The sequence below is a fragment of the Kogia breviceps genome, chromosome 9 (genome assembly GCF_026419965.1).
Source record: "Kogia breviceps isolate mKogBre1 chromosome 9, mKogBre1 haplotype 1, whole genome shotgun sequence".
In the NCBI taxonomy this organism is placed as follows: Eukaryota; Metazoa; Chordata; class Mammalia; order Artiodactyla; family Physeteridae; genus Kogia; species Kogia breviceps.
Genome location: NC_081318.1, coordinates 87,698,135 through 87,716,624, shown reverse-complemented (window position 1 = coordinate 87,716,624; position 18,490 = coordinate 87,698,135). Strand labels below are relative to the sequence as shown.

Sequence of the window (18,490 nt, the reverse complement as noted above, 5' to 3'; positions counted from 1 at the left end):
CACCACTTTATTGTCCTAGAGGTCCTATACAGTACAATAAAGCAATAAAAAACTGAAAGGAATCTACATTGGACAGAAAGAAGTAAAATTGTCTATGTGCAGACAACATGATCATCTAAGTAGAAAATTCTAAAGAATATTATAAAAGCTAACTGAATTAATTAAGAAGTTTACAAGGTTACAAGATACAAGGTCAATAACAAAAATCAATTCTATTTCTAAGGACTAAAAATGGCATTTGGAAATTGAAATTTAAAAACAATACCATTTACAATAGCATACAAAATTTGAAATACTTAGGGATAAAGTTAATGAAATATATGCAAGACCTATTTTCTGAAAACTGTAAAACATTGCTGAGAGAAACTGAAGAAGATCTAGATAAGTGGAGAGAAATACCATATTCAAGTAAAATAAGACTCAAGATGGCATATCACTCTACATTGATGTACTGATTCATTTCTCAGTCAAAATTCTAGCAGACTTTTTAAAAAAATAGAAACTGACAAGTAACTTCTAAAATGTATATGGAAATGTAAAGTACCAAGTACAGCCAAAACGATTTTGAAAAAAGAACTAAGTTTGAAGAATTATACTACTTCATTTTAAGACTTATTGTAAAGCTACAATAATCAACATAATGTTGTATGGCTATAAGAATAGACATTTAAATCAATAGGACAGAATAGAGACTATAGAAACAGACCTACACATATATGGTTAGTTAATTTTTGAGAAAAGTGTTACTATAATTATAATATGACAATGGGAAGAGGATGCTTTTCCCAACAAATGGTGCTGGAACATTAAATATCCATATACCTCTCCATCCACTCTCCAAACGAACATCAACCTTTACTTTACACCATACACAAAAATTTGAAATAGTTAAAAGATGCAAATAGAAGAGCTAAAACTATAAAAGTTCTAGAAGAAAATACAGGGGGAAATGTTGTGACCTTGAGTTTGGTGAAGATTTCTTAAATAAGATACAAAAAGCATGAACCATAAAAGAAAAAACCCAATAAATTGGATTTCCTCAAAATTCAGAAGTTTTGCTCTTCAGAATGAAGAGACCAGGGGAGATTGATAGAAAATATTTATGAAATGTATTGATAAAGGACTTGTATTCAGAATATACAAAGTACTCTTACAACAATGATAAGAAGAAAACCTGATTTTTTTAATGAGCAAAAAAAAAATTGAATATACACTTAAACTAAGAAGATATATAAATGGCAACTAAGCCCATAAAAAGATGCTCATCATAATAAGTCATTATGGAAGTGCAAATTAAAACCACAAAATTAAAATTAGATACTACTACAAACCCACCAAAATGGCTAAAACTAAAAGTAATGACAATATCAAGTGTTGACAAGGATGTGGAGCAGTGGGAACCCTCATACACTGCTGTTGGGTATATAAAATGGTATGGCCACTTTGGAAAACAATTTGACAGTTTCTTATAGAATTAAACATAACTTACCATATGACCCAGCAATTCTACTCCTAGGTATTTACCCAAGAGAAATGAAAACATATGTTCACATGAAGACTTGTACTTGAATGTTCATAGCAACTTTATTCATAATAGCCAAAAATGAGAAACAAATGTCTATCAACTGGAGAATGGCAAATAAATCATGGTGTATTTGTACAATGGAGTAGCATTCAGCAATACAAGAAATGAAATACTGATATCCATAGCAGTGTAGATGAACCTCAGAAACCTTATGCTTAAATGGTAGAAGACAGAAATATATATGATTCTATATATACGAAATTCTAAAAAAGGCAAAACTACTGGTTGTTACCAGGTGCCTGGGATGGAGGGGATGGGGATAGAAGGGGCACTGGCTGTAAAGGGGCATAAAGGAACTTTTTTAAAGTGACGGGAATGTTTGTGGCAGTGACTGATTACACAACTGTCAATATTTGTAAAAACTCATCAAGTTGTATACTTAAAATTATGAGTTTTGTTGAACATAAATTATATGCCTCAATAAAGCTGAATTTTTTTAAAAAATTACTCAATTCATGTTTCTCCTTTCCTCTCCTCCTCCTGAGCATGAGACCCAAGTTCAGGGTTATTAGGTAGCATAATACTTCAGGGTGGTTGGTGTCTGACTATGCTGACTCCTCCTGAGATATGCATCCACCTGGGTCTCAGATACGGGTTTTCATGCTGGCATCTTCTGAGAATTCTGCATTCCCATCTGGTGCTCAATTGTATGGTCCACAAAGCTTTCTGAAGCAGTGTCTTTTCATCATAACACTAAGGGCTCTTGGGGTAGAGCATGCCCAGCCACACTCAACACCTACCCCACTCCACTCTGTAAACTCTTTTGGGCCATCTCGGCACATTATCCCTCCAATGTCCTTGAAGTCCAAGTTGCACTATTTCATCTCCTGAGCTTGATGCTGGGTGGACAGGGTGCCTCAGGGGCCCATGTCAACTTGTTTCCTCATCACCTCTCCTTGTTCCCCAGCTCAGAAAGAGGGTGTTTTTGGTTTATTTTTATCTTTAATTTCCTCTTCCATTGTAAAGTAGGAAGATTGTCTTGCTAAATATTCTTCTAAGCCTATAAGTAATGTGAGAACCTTTGCCTTTAGAGGAAGGAAAGAAATTGAGTAGGGGATGCTGCCCAGGGAGAGGAAGACAAATGTAGAGATCTGCCTAGGGCCAGATGAAGCCTGAGAACAAGAAATACTCATGCAATGAAAAGAGGAACCTGTGAAATTTCTAGATATGGGAGAGGGAACTTTGCCTGCTTTACTTACTGTCTGAAGCTGACTCTTCCCTGACTCAGACTTGACACCTATTCTTTTAAGGACTTTAAAAATTTTTAGTTGCTCCCTTTCTCCCTCTCCAGTACCCAATATTCTATATAGTCTTTCTTATCCTAGATTTAAACATGTCACAGTGGGATTTGAAGATTATGTTTACCAGGACTCTCACACCAAATCCTAAGGAGAGCTCTGGGACAAAATCATGCTCAAGAGGACCCAAATTGCCTTTTTCAGATCATAGATTCCTGAAATAATTTGGTCCAGGCCCAGGCTGACCTCTGTTTATTATTTCCCTATAAAAATAATCTAAGGCATATTATACATGAAAGCTGAGGAACCAGGCAGTGACGGGAGGAAGCTACCATTTGTTGAGGACTATATGCTGGGTCTGGGCTGAGACTTCACATGCGTTGTCCCATTTAATCTTCACAACAACTCTTAAATCATCTTGCAGTTAAGGAAACAGACACTTATAGGCTAAGTATCTTGCCAAAGTTTACAAAGGAAGGGGAGGAATGAGATTCAAGCCCAAAGTGAGGAACTTCCAAGTAGTCAATTCCATTAGGCCATGCTGTCATCCTCGTAGACTGAGTTAAAGCCACTAATCCCAGTCTTAGATGAAATAACAGGAGAAGGAGGAGGAGGAAGGGAGAGACCCCGGCTGTTGCAGATGGGAGGCAGTGATGAAACCGACCAGAGTTCTTGGCCTTCCCCAGTCTAGAGAAATTGACTAGAGGCCAGACAAGAAATTCAGGTAAGGCTTTACTGGGGCCCCTGCTTCAGCAGCGGGGGAGCTGGAACAAACAACAGATTCCCTTGATAGCTCCCTCCCGGGGTGTGGGTGGGGGAGGGTGAACTTGTCCCTTATATGGGGTGAGGGTAGGGGTGTGTCCAGGGGTCAGGCTGCAGGGTTGGCTTAGTTGTTTTGCCCACCCTTTAGGTGGTGTTGCGTGCAGGGGGCATGCTCAGTACCCTGCTTTTGGGCCCAACACCCTGTTTTTGCTCCAGGCTCCTCAAAAGTGGCAGTTGGGTTTTTTGGTCTTTTTGTATCTTTGGCGTCCATAATTTGCCCCAAGTGCACATGCACATGGTTAGTTTTGGTCACATACAGTTTCTTTGTATTTTGTTGCTAGGAGAGGTGTGTCCAGGTGCAACAAGCACTGCAGCACTGCAGCAAAGGGGCCTGGATCCCAGCCTGTCTCAGTGATACCCCATTTTTCATGAAGATCTTTGCTGAGGAAACAGACCCGTGTAGACTCACACTTTCTCCTGACTATGCTATGGGGAAGAGAGAAGGTGTAAAAGACAGAGGAGGTTTGCAAGGCAATGGCCTAATTAGATAAGATAGACAACTGTTGTAATGTTATGAATATGCTTTCTGGTATCATTTAATTTAACATCTTTATTGGAGTATAATTGCTTCACAATGGTGTGCTAGTTTCTGCTCTATAACAAAGTAAATCAGCTATATGCATATGTATATCCCCATATCCCCTCCCTCTTGCTTCTCCCTCACACCTTCCCTATCCCACCCCTCTAGGTGGTCACAGAGCACCGAGCTGATCTCCCTGTGATCTTGGGCACATCATTTATGTTCTCTGACCTTCGGAGATAATAATTCTTATGGAACATGGTTGTTGTAAGGATTAAGTGAAACAATATGAGGGAAAGTTTTGTTTAAATTTTGAAGGACTATATAAATGTTATTATTAGGTGCACAGGCAAGTGGCCACTGGGCAGGAGTATTTGCACACAGATGAGGGCAACCAGGAGGCTGTGTTAGAGACAAAAATCATGTCTGTTTCCATGACAGTTCTTTCACATGGATGGTGCTCACCGTCACGACGCTATATGTTATACCCACTCAGAAATGAGTACTATAGAGCTCCTTTTGGCACTGTATGTTTCTGAGAAGAAAGGGGGGAAAACATATGAATCTTTGAAGAAAGAGTAACTTTTCTTGGGTCTGCATTTGGGGTACGGTGGAAGTATGCACACAGAGGCAAAAGGACAGTGAAATGAGTTGGAAGGAGGGCTCCAGATCTCTCAGCATCCTTCCATCCTAAGGAAGGGAGCTCATGCTGTAACAGTCTTGGGTTTTCCATGATCATGGGCAATTAACAGGTTCCTCACTGATTACACATGCAAATAATTTAAGACTGAACTGTCTAATACTGTGAACATTTACTTTACATTTACTTTAAAGTTTAGATATGCACTTGGAGCTTCCCCTCAAGAGTTTTATGTGTACGTATGTTTTTAATTAAAGGTTTGGTCCAAGCCACATTGCTACTTTAACACTTTGATTATGAGACAAACCACTGCAGTGGTTTTTTGGTGTGTTTTGTTTTGTTTTTTTTTTTTTCTGTGCCAAAATGTTTCTTCCCCACTCCACCCCCGCAGGATTATTTTCTGAGAGGGTTTTTTTCTTTCTCATTTTCTTGAGGAACAGAAAGAAGTTGTGGTTTGATTTGCTGGGTCTCAATGACAAAGCTTTTCTACTCCCTCTTTTTAAAAACATGAACTGAAATCTGTATCTGTATGTTTAAAAAAATGTTTCAAGTCTAATCTTTGTATGGTAGTAATGGATATTGTATAATTGTACATAGAATTGCATATAAAGTATCTAGATATGAATAAGTGCAATAATTGTATCTGTTGCATTTAGGACTGCCAAGGTCATAGTATCTGATGATGATGATGTTGTTATTGTTGAATTAATTGGATCTGAGGTGACGATAGGCTGCATGTCGGGTTGGCTGCCCAATATTCTGAGCCCGTCATGCTGTGGACCAGAGGCTTCTCAGAAATAAAGCCTTCAATGTAGGCTTTTAACTTATCATCAAAAGAGAATATGCATGTAATCACAGAGACACACTGACAGGACTGAGAGGCACTTGTCATACAACTTTAAATATACCACAATTTTTGTAACCCCATTTTGATACTTCTATGTTTTTTAATAAATATAGGAAACTGAAACAACAAAAAAATTAGATATCCCAGAATTTCCCCTTCCTCCAAGGGGTCCAGCTCTGAATTACTGTAACTAACTAATTACTGTAACTCTAATTACGTGTAACTAACCTTTTATAGCAATGGATGCTGGGGAAAGGAGCACAGGATTATGTTTCCAGGGCAGTTAGAACAGCTAAATTATGAAAAAGAATGCTCAGGTTCTGTGTGGGACTAAAGAAAAAATACTATGTTTGACTTTGCATTATACTCCCACTATTCTAAAATAAGCAAAACTTGTGCTTGTTCAGTGACAAGTAAGATCAAAAGACAATGTGGTAGTTACCTGCTACATCTTTCTTGAAGCAAGCATTGCCCTTTTACAAGAGTCACATCAAAAAAAAAAAGAGTCACATCATTTGTGTATCCTGGCTCATTCTCTGGTGCTTGGGGTATTTGGGTTTTTTGCATGTGCTTCTTACAATTTGTAATTCAAGACAGATTTCCTTCAAAATCAAAACAAAATGATTATCACCTCCTTAGCTTTAGGAAGAGGAAGCGGTGGTGTGTCTTACAAAACAGGGCATACCCTGCATTGTTTATTGCTTAATTATTCTTTGTGAAGCTTCCATTTTGGCTCTATCTTATAGCCCCAAGATGAAGTGTGAATTATAGAGGAGTTCAGTGTTCTTCTATAATGAGACTGAAGCTTTTCTTTATCTCCCTTTCTCCTTCACTGGCCTTTTGCTTTTCTGTGTCAAAGCTCAGTACATGTCCTTTTGTTCTAGAAAGCCTCATACAACCATGTCCTCTCTTCTTCGGACTCCTACTGTGTAGCATGGTACCGCATTGGTTCAGGCTCTCAGAATCTAACCTTCCAATCAGGGCTGCTTCACTGCAGAACTTTCCCTGTGAATGGCGCCTGCTGGGAATGTGCAGTGCCCGTATAAAGCTGCTTCTGCATCCATACTTTCACAGCACCCATTTCAGGTATTTATATTTTTATCCTTATGTCTGTGATTCTTTGATTAATTGCTGGCTCACCAGTCTGTGAGCCCCCCTGAGGTGAGGGGCCTTGTCTGGTTTTGCTTACCATGGCATCTGTCTCTTACCCATAGCAAGGGGGCTGGCTCATAGCCTCTAAATTGTCTCCTTGCCTCCAAATTCACACCCTTTGCAAACCATTCTTCTCACTGCTACCAACGTCTTTACAAACTCAGATAAGTCCTCTCTGCAGAAAATGTAATGGCTCCCCATACATATAGATTAAAATCTAAATTCCAGGATACAAGCTGCTTTTTAAGCCTTATCTACTTTCCTAAGAACACTGCTTTTTATTTAGGTTTATTTTACCTTACCTTGTATGACATAGAGCTAGCTATTTCCCTGCTTTGCTTCCTCTTTAGTTTGTAAATTGCTTGCATCTTTGTAGACTCTTGGTCTTCATAAAACGACTCAATAAATATTTGCTTAATTGATTTAAGTATTATGGAGATATATGTCTCCAGAATCACTATACTTGATAGCTATATAGTTCTTCTTTCACCAGGAATGTAGATGTTTTATAATTATTCTCGTTTATATCACTGTGCCCTGCAAATATATTTTATTCCGTTGTTTTATTTATAGCTCTCAATTATATTGCCTGCCGCATGATAATATTAGTATAATGGGCTCTGCAATCCTATATTAACATATCCTTGAATATTTTTTTAAAGAGTTCTTTTTTTTAATTTTATTTTTGGCTGCTTTGGGTCTTCATTGCTCTGCACGGGCTTTCTCTAGTTGTGGTGAGCGGGGGCTACTTTTTGTGGCGGTGTGCTGGCTTCTCATTGCCGTGGCTTCTCTTGTTGCAGAGCACGGGCTCTAGGCGTGTGGGCTTCATTAGTTGTGGCACATATGCTCAGTAGTTGTGGCTCATGGGCTCTAGAGCGCAGGCTCAGTAGTTGTGGAGCAAGGGCTTAGTTGCTCCTTGGTATATGGGATCTTCCCAGACCAGGGCTCGAACCCATGTCCCTTTCATTGGCAGGAGGATTCTTAACCACTGCGCCACCAGGGAAGTCCCTTGAATATTTTTTTTTGTCTGTTAAACTTTGGTATCTACTTAAAGTCCTTTTGTCCCTGTATTTAAGTAGATTAATTAGTGTTTTAGATTTTAATTCACATGAGACTTTTGCATTTGCCTCTATTGTGTTTTCTTACTTTCTTACTCTTCTTTCTTTCCTAAGGGTTGAAGTTTTTCTGATAATGTCTATCAGAATTCTGTTAAGTGTCTTTTAGTTGTTTCCCTATGTAAAATGTTTTACCTGCCTGAAAATATTTAGAATATTTTCAAGATAATAGAGATCGAAAACTTCAGCAAACTGAGGAATTTGTACAAATTCAGCATAGCACCTTCTTTTGTTGCCTAGGTAAACTGGACCATATTTAAAGGTGCCATGCTTTGAGAAGATTGCCTGAACGTCAGCTTTCAAGTTAATGCCATCTTGATTATAAAGATTCCAAGAGCCTTTAAAATATATATATTTTTCCCGTGGAAAGGCATTTTTTTATTTTAAATATAGCAGTGTGTACATGTCAATCCCAAACTCCCAATTTATCTACTTTAAAATAAATAGATGTACTGTACTTTGCAAAACTGTAATAGCAGAAAGCTGGAAACATTCCATATATTTATAAATGGGATTATTTGAATAGTTTGTGGCACATCTATGCAATGAGGTGCTATGGAGTTGTGAAATGGAATGAGAACTATCTCTGTATATGATTATGAAATTCTTCAGGATATATTATTAAGTCTAGATGTCTAGGTTTTGCTTCAAAATAATATGGAGAGTGGAGAGGGGAAGTGAAAGGGTTTAGATAAAACAAAATTACTCATGAATTGATATTTGTCGAAGTTCCTATGGTTACATTTGAAATATTTCTTAAAGAAAAAGCTGAAAATAAAAGATATGATCTAATGTTCTGAAGAAACTATTTTCCTGGGAAAGCCCTTAACATTTTTCATGCATGAAATGATTGGACACACGTTTTAGATTATTAACACAAATAAATCTAGATATATCACCAAAGCATTTTCAACTCCCTGAAGATTTAAACAAGGAATTGTGATTATTTGCCAAATGTAAAGTGTTGTGATGCCTTAATAATAATAGGTTCTATTAAAAGACTGCTTTATGGCATTAAAAACATGTATGTTAAAGGAGGGGAAGTCCAAACAAAATCAATGACTATTAATATCATATAAAGAAAGACAATCTGACATGTGGTGCCTCCTGATAGGAGGCACCTATGAAGTGCTACCACTTATGAAGTGTTTTTGTAGCAGAGGAGGAAGACAAGTGCAAGTGTAATTTATGGCTTTGGCAGAAAACTGGAGATAGCAGAGTGGAAGCTAGAAGTCCAGAGGCATTATCACATCTAATATGCATATATTTTTAATGAAACATTAAAATTAGTTACTCCTATTTTAGAGAGGAGAAAAGAAACGTAATGAATCAATGATATGCCTGTGGCCACTTTGATAAATTCAGGAATAAGAGCCTACCAGGCCTTCTGGATTCATATTTCAGAACATATTTTCCATATTAAAAGAATGGGGATCCCTTTAATTAAAGAGTAGCTAATCTGATAAAATAGATATGAGATGTGATATGTGTTCAACAAAGCCTTAAAATTACATAGGCAGAACACTCTTCGACATAAATAGCAATATTTTTGGGGGTCCCTCTCCAAAAGTAAAGGAAATAAAAGCAAAAATAAACAAATGGGAACTAATTAAACTTAAAGGCTTTTGCACAGCAAAGGAAACCATCAACAAAATGAAAAGACAACCAACCTACTGAATGGGAGAAAATATTTGCAAATTATATGACCAATAAGAGATTGAGATCCAACAAATATAAACAGCTCATACAACTGAACATCAAAAACCAAACAACCCAATCAAAAAAATGGGCAGAATACCTGAATAGACATTTTTCCAAAGAGGAAATGCAGATGGCCAGCCAACAGGCACATGAAAAGATGCTCAACATCTCTCATCATCAGGAAAATGCAAATCTAAACCACAATGAGGTATCACCTCACCTGTCAGAATGGCTATCATCAAAAAGACCACAAGTAACAAATGTTGGCAAGGATGTTGAGAAAAAGGAACCCTTATAGACTCTTGATGGGAGTGTAAATTGGTGCAGCCACTGTGGACAACAGTATGGAGGTTCCTCAAAAAACTAAAAATAGAACTACCATATGACCAGGCAATTCCATGTGTATATATCCAAAAAAAGGCAAAAACACTAATTCAAAAAGATACATGCACACCACTGTTCATAGGAGCATTATTTACAATTGCCAAGATATGGAAACAACCTAAGTGTCCACCAACAGATGAATGGATAAAGAAGATGTTGTATGTATATACACATGGCATACTACTCAGCCACAAAAAAGAAAGAAATTTTGCTATTTGCGGCAACATGGATGGACTTGGAGGGCATTATGCTAAGTGAAATAAGTCAAACAGAGAAAGATAAATACTGTATGATATCACTTATATGTGGACTCTAAAAAATATAACAAACTAGTGAATAAACATAAAAGAAGCAGACTCACAGATATAGAGAACAAACTAGTGGTTACCAGTGGGGAGGTACAAATTATTGGGTGTAAGATAGGCTCAAGGATGTATTATACAACACAGGGAATATAGCCAATATTTTGTAATAACTGTAAATAGAAAGTAACATTTAAGAATTGTATAATAAATTAAAAATAATTTTTTAAGCACAAAAACAAAAATTATGACAGTCGGAGTTATCTTCTCCAGCAAGAGAAGAAAGTAAGTACACTCTTCTGTTGTGTGCAGATTCACATATATCAGAGATCCAAAGAGAAGATTAGATTGGCATTCTCTTATGCAATGGAGACCTCTTACCAGTTCTCTCTTAGGAGGGTAACCATCCCAATGCCACTGGGATGAGCCAATAGAGACCGTGCCAGCCAAGACAGGGGTCCTTTTAGAAACTACTCTGGGTCCACTTGACTACATGAGCAAACCGATGGCCAATACACAGGGCTGGCTTCAAAGGTGTGTGACCTGTGCAGTCAAAAAAGGACCTGCTCAGGACTTCCCTGGAAGTTCAGTGGTTAAGACTCTGTCCTCCCAATACAAGGGGCCTGGGTTCGATCCCTGGTCAGGGAACTAAGGTCCTACATGCCTCATGGTGCTGCCCCCCCAAAAAAAGAAAAGAAAAAAAAAAGGGATCCAGTCTCGGAAGGGCCTGCACTTGGCTTAATGCTCTGGTGTCACCATCTTGAAATCCTTAGTAATTTTATTTTTGAGCTTATGCTTTGTAAGTGAAGTCTGACGGGACAACTGAGAACACACATGAGCAGCACAGACAGGCTGGTTGGCAATGCACACAAGCATATAGGCATGAGTTGTGTGGGTAGCAGGCCGTGTGGTATGGAGCAATTAGCCTGGCAGCCTAGTGTGCAGATGCATGCCTAAGGCAGTATGTGGCACCACAGGGTGTTGGTTTTTATGTTTCCAAAAATAATCTGAATTAACTTTGTGTTATATTTTAAGGATGAAGCTTCTTTTTATTAACCCAATCCATGAATAGTAATTGAGTGCCTACTACAATGCTTCATAAACAAAGTTAGGTTTCTTTTCTGCCTTCATGGAGCTTATATTCTAGTTACATAATTTGTTCCAATTAATGCAGTAATACTCTTTAAAATTAGAATTATTGCTTTGAATGCATCATTGGAGAGTATCTTTACAAAAAGGCAGTCTTTTATAATAATGTGATTGTAGCTAACTTTCCTGACCTCTAATTGCATTGAATAGATTACTCTAGTTGATTTGCTTGCTTTTATTATTTTCCATTAATTTTACCATAACTGAAGACATCCCTAAATAGCTGAATATGGAATGATTTTATTTTAGAATTGTGAAAAATGGAAGACAGTACCACAGACACAGAACAAGAAGAGGAAGAGGAGGAAGGTGAAAAGGATCAGGAAGACCCCGTTTATGCTGTAGCACCCACGATTAACATCCGAGATGAGCGATTCGTTGATGTATCTACAACTCCAGCTTTCATCTGTCTGCATGAGGTACATATATATTTATATATTACTACAGTAAGACTTGCCTCACTATCTACTTAAAAATTCAGATGAAGTTAATATCATTATCAGAATAATTTATTATTTGTAACCTGTAGGTAATATGTACTGTTTGAAGCACTTTAAAATAAAATAGCCCCTACATTCTCTTCCAAAAGCCTATGGTATAATCCTGGACTAATACAGTAGTGTAGGTTCTGATACTTTTAAGGCATAATAAATATTTGCATATATGCAGCCACTTAAGTATATTCTGTATGTTGGTAAATGATTTCTTTCATTACTGGCTATATTACATTTACATCCATAAAATGAATATAAAATATCTTGTCATATAACGATAGAAAGAATATACATTTACCTAACCAAATGTAGTTACTGCAGTAGAGCACAGAAACATGCTGTTTCCTATTAGCAGAGAAACAAAAAGGGGAATCTGATTTTTGTTAGATTTTTGAAAAAATGAGATGAACATTTAGGAAATACCCATATATGAGAAGAGTTTTTCTTTTTTTTTGGTACGCGGGCCTCTCACCGTCGTGGCCTCTCCCGTTGCAGAGCACAGGCTCCGGACGCGCAGGCCCAGCGGCGATGGCCCACGGGCCCAGCCGCTCCGCGGCATGCGGGACCCTCCCGGACCCGGGCACGAACCCGTGTTCCCTGCATCGGCAGGTGGACTCCCAACCACTGCGCCACCAGGGAAGCCCGAGGAGAGTTTTTCTTTAACAGTAACTGACCACATATGCAATCTGTCATGCTTGAGAGCTGTACTTTAGAAAATGATTTAGAGGACATTTGAATTCTGGACTCTTAACCTTATGTGAATATAACTGAATAAAACATCTAAGAAATTTGATAATCATAATAAAAATAAGCTTAAAAAAGTCTTTGGGCAAAATCAGATTGTACTTAAAACCAAGAAGCAATACTAAATCCCCGCCCAAATATTTTCTTGGTGTAAATATTTTAAACAATTGCTACAACTATTGTTGAGCTTTTGTTTTATATATACATATAAACCTCATATCAGGAACACATGATGTAAGTTTGTCCCATTACTCATGTTTTCAGCATTGATCACTTGGTTAAGGTGGTGACTTCTAGCTTTCTCTCCTATAAAGTTATTATTTTTCTTCTTGAAATTGATAAGCACCTATGGGGAGATACTCTGAGGCTATTTAAGTATCCTATTCCTTCTAAAATTTTCACCTACTAGTTTTACATCTCTTGATGATTCTTTCCCAAATTAATTATTATTACAATAGTTGCCAAATGGCAATTTTCTCATTCCATATCATTTTTTCTACTAGTTTCTACTAGTTTTTTCTACTAGTTTTTCTACTAGTTTCTATTAGTTGTCTTCCTACCATAAGGTAGAACGTTCTCTTCTTTTCTTTCTGTCCATCTATCCATCCATCCATCCATCAGGGTGGACTCATGAGTTCTTATTCTACTTAGTGAGCTATAATCCATTATTGCCATTATTCATTTTGATACTTCAGTTGTCCCAGATTTGGCCAGTGTACACCCTTTCAAGAAGGCCCACTTTTGACATGCTCCTATGATTCTTTGTGTACCTTTTAATTTTCTGTCATAGAATGTGTTCCAGATTCATCTTGCATTTTCTTTGCTCCAACTCTAGGATCAGCCATTTCTCAAAGGATCCTTGGTTCCTATTTTAGTGGAGAATGATATTTGAAAACTAAGATCTCAGTGCTAGGTGTGTTCATTGCTATCGGTCTGTCATTGCTTCTCAGCACTCTCAGAGCTGGGAAATAGGTGCATAAATATATTTATCCACACAAATTTATATCTATTTCTATACGTATCTTGATATATTTAGAACGATGAGTTCATGTCTCTAGTATTAATATTTTCAAATGATCAGCGTTCTCTATTTCTGCTAAAATCCATCATATGTCCAGCTTTGCAATAGTATTTCTACTTTTACACCACTACCTTTAATAATTATATCAAATAAAGGTACAGTTTATTTCTGTACCTTTAGCAAAGGTTATGCTAACAATAAAAATTATAGTCAAATTTTTTAAGCCACAGATAAAGAAACATGGAAGATTTGACTTGTAAAGTCAAAGGAGAACTCAGGACAACTTCTCTGGCATATTGATCTTCAGTGTAACAATTCATTAAATATTTCAAGAATCTCTCAATACTCATGCATGCACAAATTATAGCTATTAATCATTGAGTATGACCAGCCCCCTAATAAAGTAGATAACTTAGATTATACGGTGAAAGAATGGTCCTCCCATTTTGAGTAGTAATTACACCAGTAATTTTACTGTCGGAGAATTCTTCCTTTAGCCAGCAAAATCTTGCAGAATGAATTATTGGCTTCAAACAACTTTGTTTCCATAATAAACACCCCTGAGATTGTTCCTATTGGCATCTGTAGCTTTTTTTTCTAACTCTTTTAACACTTCTCTAAGATTCACGAGTCTTACAATTTTTTTAACCAACTACATAAAAGCTATCCTCCTTCAGTTGTCTAAACAGAAGCTGAATCTGCAGAATAGCAAGCGTTCTGAAAGAAAGCAGTCAGAAACCCACTTCCAAAGGCCCAGATGCCTGGCATCACATTGAAAGAACCAGATGCTGCTTATAGCATTTATTGTTGTTAATGGTAGTCACACAGTTGGTCCAGCACTATTGAGCTGTACAACATGGATGTCATGCTGTCATCTAATATTGCCTACAGAATATGTTCAGTATTTATGGCACTCTGCAATTTGGGCCCAAACTATTTTTGTAATCTAATAATTTACTTAGGTCCTCATGATCTTCTGCTTATGTTACTCCCCTTAGCATGGACTCTCCCATATTCAGATGGCTAGGAAACTGGCACATATTCACAAAGCATGATACAAGGTCGTGGCTGTCCACAATCTTCCTACTCACGTTGCCTCTTGAAAGACTGTGCTAATCCAACTGAAAAAATCAGATCAAACACTTGTATAGGCCACACTTTGAAACCCCTGCATCTATTCCTAACCTTTTACAATCTGGCTCAGTTCCCACCTCCTTCAAAAAACTGTGCCTGCGCAGTCAGTTCATAGTGTTTTCTCCAACCTGTCTACTCTTACAGCATTTGTAGGCTGTACTTTTTTTTTTTTTTTTTGCGGTACGCGGGCCCCTCACCATTGGGGCCTCTCCCGTCGCGGAGCACAGGCTCCGGACGCGTAGGCTCAGCAGCCATGGCTCACGGGCCCAGCCACTCAGCGGCTCGTGGGATCCTCCCGGACCGGGGCGCGAACCCGCGTCCCCTGCATCGGCAGGCGGACCCCCAACCACTGCGCCACCAGGGAAGCCCTGTAGGCTGTACTTTTCACTTGATACAAGATCATTAACAGATATTTATTGAATATCTTCTCATCATATAATATTTTGCATAGAAAATTTGATTTCTCACTGATATTATGATCACATTAAACAATAAAACTTAACAGGGTATGAACTACACTGTGTTAAATTCACACATTGGGATTAATGTTCAAAGTGCTGCTTGGGAACTAAGTCACATCAATGGACTGTGTGGGTTAATTCTGGACACCTGCTCCCCAACTCTTCCATTGCTGCCTAATTATGAGGCCTGGCACTCCACAGACTTTTCTTGTCCATTGAAAACTTTTATTAAAAAAATTTTTTTGCTAAGGTATAACATATACACAGTAAACCTCGTAAATACTCAGGGTCCAGCAATTTTTTTTTACATATGCCAATAAACAACATGTTCAGAACTAAATTCATCATTCTCCCAATCCTGATTCTCCTCCTGCATTCTCTTTATCAGTTTGAGGGTAAAATATCTCCATTAAGTATTTCTTGAATTTATCTCTTCTTCATTCCTGCCATATTCCCACTCAGATGAAAATATATTTCCTGCAAAACCCAGTGGTGTCCCTTGAGACTCTTCCCAGTCTTGTCTCCTACCAAAGTTAGACCTCTTCTGACTTATCACTATGTATTAGTTTTGCCTCTTTTCAAAAATCATATGAATGGAATCATACAGTATGTTTTCCATTGTGTCTGGCTCCTTTTGGTAAACACTCAATCTGTGAAATTTATTCATAGCACCATGTGTGCCTTAGTTCAATATTTTAAAATTGCTATATAGTGTTATTTTGTGTAAATATACCATAATTTTCTTGTCCATTCTATTTTATTTAGAGATTTAGAGATTTGGGTTGTTTCCTGTTTGGATGATTATGAATCAGGTACCATGATCATTCTTGTGCATGCCTTATACTTATGAATTCATTTATCTTGGGTGTTTACCTAGGAGTGGGGTTCCTGTGTCATAGTTTAGGTTTATATTCAGCTTTAGTTGATACCTTCAGATGGCTTTCCAAAAAGATTATACCAAGACATACACTCTGATGGGCAATATGTAACTGTTTTCATCTACTACAATGGCAAGGGTCATGTGTGATTTTATTTATATCCTACACAGCACCTGGCTCAAGACCTTGCACAGAGACAAGCAGTAAATATTTAGTATTTAAAAATCATTCTTTCAACAAATAGCATATGTCTCTTTGTTCAAAGCTCATGTCTGTTGCACATTCAGGCTTAATGTAAGTTATAGCTTTCATGGTATTCCCTAAGTCAGGATGTCTACTTCTAAACTGTACATGGTTAGGTAAAGTAGCACTGATTTCTAAGGGTGACCTTGGTTGTGAAATGTCAGTGTGTCAGATGTTGAACTTTTCCAAAACTTGGATGCCATAAAGTCATCCTTGTCTTAATGCTAAGAGCCAAAATCAAAACATGAAATTATTTTGCCTAAGACTTTTGGCTCTTTTACTTTCCACCAGAACGAGTCAGCTCCTCCCTTCTCTTCATTTCCTGAAAATAATTTTTGTGCTAGTTGCTGTTAAGTCTTTGACCTGACTTAACCAAGGGGTAGAGAACAGGTAGCACCGGAGCATTGGGGAGGCACAAGGGACAGTGTGAACACTGGAGGGAAACACTAAGGAAGTAAAAGTGTGACTCTGTACAGAATACGAAATTCTGTTAAAAGTCGAGTGTGGGGTATGCAAGCATTGTGGGTGTGTAGGCGAAGATGGATTAGGCTTGTTGACATGTGACCTTTTCACTGAAACAGCGTCTATATAAAACTATCAACTTTTGGACTCCTTAAAAATGTGTAATAAATATATTTGTGTTCAAGTTTTAGTTTCATGTCCAATGGGAAAAGAACTGAGATAGCAAGAAGCTTTTGAAGAGCAGGGGGAGACATTAAGTCTTAATCCGTTTAACACATATTAATTCAGCACCTACTATGTGCCAGGCTCTGTGCTATAGGAGATGTTTATTACCATTATTTTTAAAGTTACTGAAATTTACTCAAATTTATCCTTTCAGCTCCTCCTTTGTTTTGAGCACCTCCTGTGTGCTGCACAGTGCTAGATGCATGGACATTCATAGGCATGAAGCATGTAAAAGGGTACTGGTCTTTAGAAGCTTAATTTGGGAAATAAGAAACTTGACATGTTAAAGATCAACAAAAGGCAATGGATCGTTGAGAACCTGGAGGTGCCAAAAGTGTGATTAGAACTGAATGGAAGGAACAATCACCGTGGGTTGAGATGATATGGAAAAAAGCTTTTCATAGGCAGTAGGACATGATAGGGGATATTTTGTCCATATCCGTGGTGTCCACTATGAACCTACTTTTCTTATCTTAAGCTTTGCCCATACCTATACATGCATATACTTGGAATGTCATCACCTGGATGACCCCCAAGTTACCTCCTAAACATGCTCAGAATTAAATTTATTATTCTCCTCTCAAACCTAACTCTCCTCCTGTATTCTATCAGTTTATTTTCTCTCTCAAATATCTATTAAATTAATCTGTTTTCCATTTCCACCACATCACCAACTGGAATACCATTTCAGTGATCAAGATAAGATGTGAAGAGAGACTGAACCAAGCAATGGCCATGGAAAAAAGGATAGAATACATATAGGAGAGATAGTAAGGAAGTATAAAATGCTGGATTTAGTGTCTGAATGGATGGGGATGGGGTGAGGGAGAGGAAAAAGTCTAAACTGATGTTTGAATTTCTGATTTAGGAAAGTGGCTGGATTATGGTACTATAAGTGACAGAGAATTCAGAATAAGCAGTGGTCTGAGGGGAGTGTCCAATATGTGAATCTCAGGCTTACCAGGGAAGTCCCTGGGCTGGAGATATAGACAGAGCAGGTTCTTGGTATTCAGACTGCTTTTCTGAAAGGAATGCAAATTGCTTCTTATGTGTATTTAACAGCACAGGCTACCACTGCATATTTATAAAAAGATGTTGCCATTGTTTACCTAATTCCCTACCTTTAAAATTATATCTTATTTGGGGGGGACATTCACATGTTCAAAAGACACTTTCTTATTTTTTATTAATTTTGATCTCTTAAGACTGGTAACAGATTAAATACATTTTTGGAATTTTTAATAAAAATTTTAAGTTAATTTCTGAAAAACTGGTGATTTTCTGATACTACTAAAGCTTCCTTCATTTTCAAGATTGGATCTTCTATAGAGTTACTGATGAGTTTCTTGAAATAATCTGTAATGAAATTTAAA

The 18,490-nt window shown here is 37.6% G+C and overlaps 1 protein-coding gene across 2 annotated transcripts in view; it reads left to right on the top strand.

Annotated features, from left to right (window-relative positions):
- The window catches only part of CCDC146 (coiled-coil domain containing 146), a 133,883-nt gene that overhangs the window by 9,506 nt on the left and 105,887 nt on the right, over positions 1-18,490 (top strand). The window contains exon 2 of one of the 2 annotated variants that reach the window (XM_059074954.2): positions 11,705-11,874. In XM_059074954.2, coding sequence (XP_058930937.1) covers positions 11,716-11,874 — 159 coding nt within the window. In that variant the 5' untranslated portion in view covers positions 11,705-11,715. Of the gene's footprint in view, positions 1-11,704; positions 11,875-18,490 lie in introns of those variants that run through there. The other variant, XM_067042779.1, reaches the window with a different exon arrangement.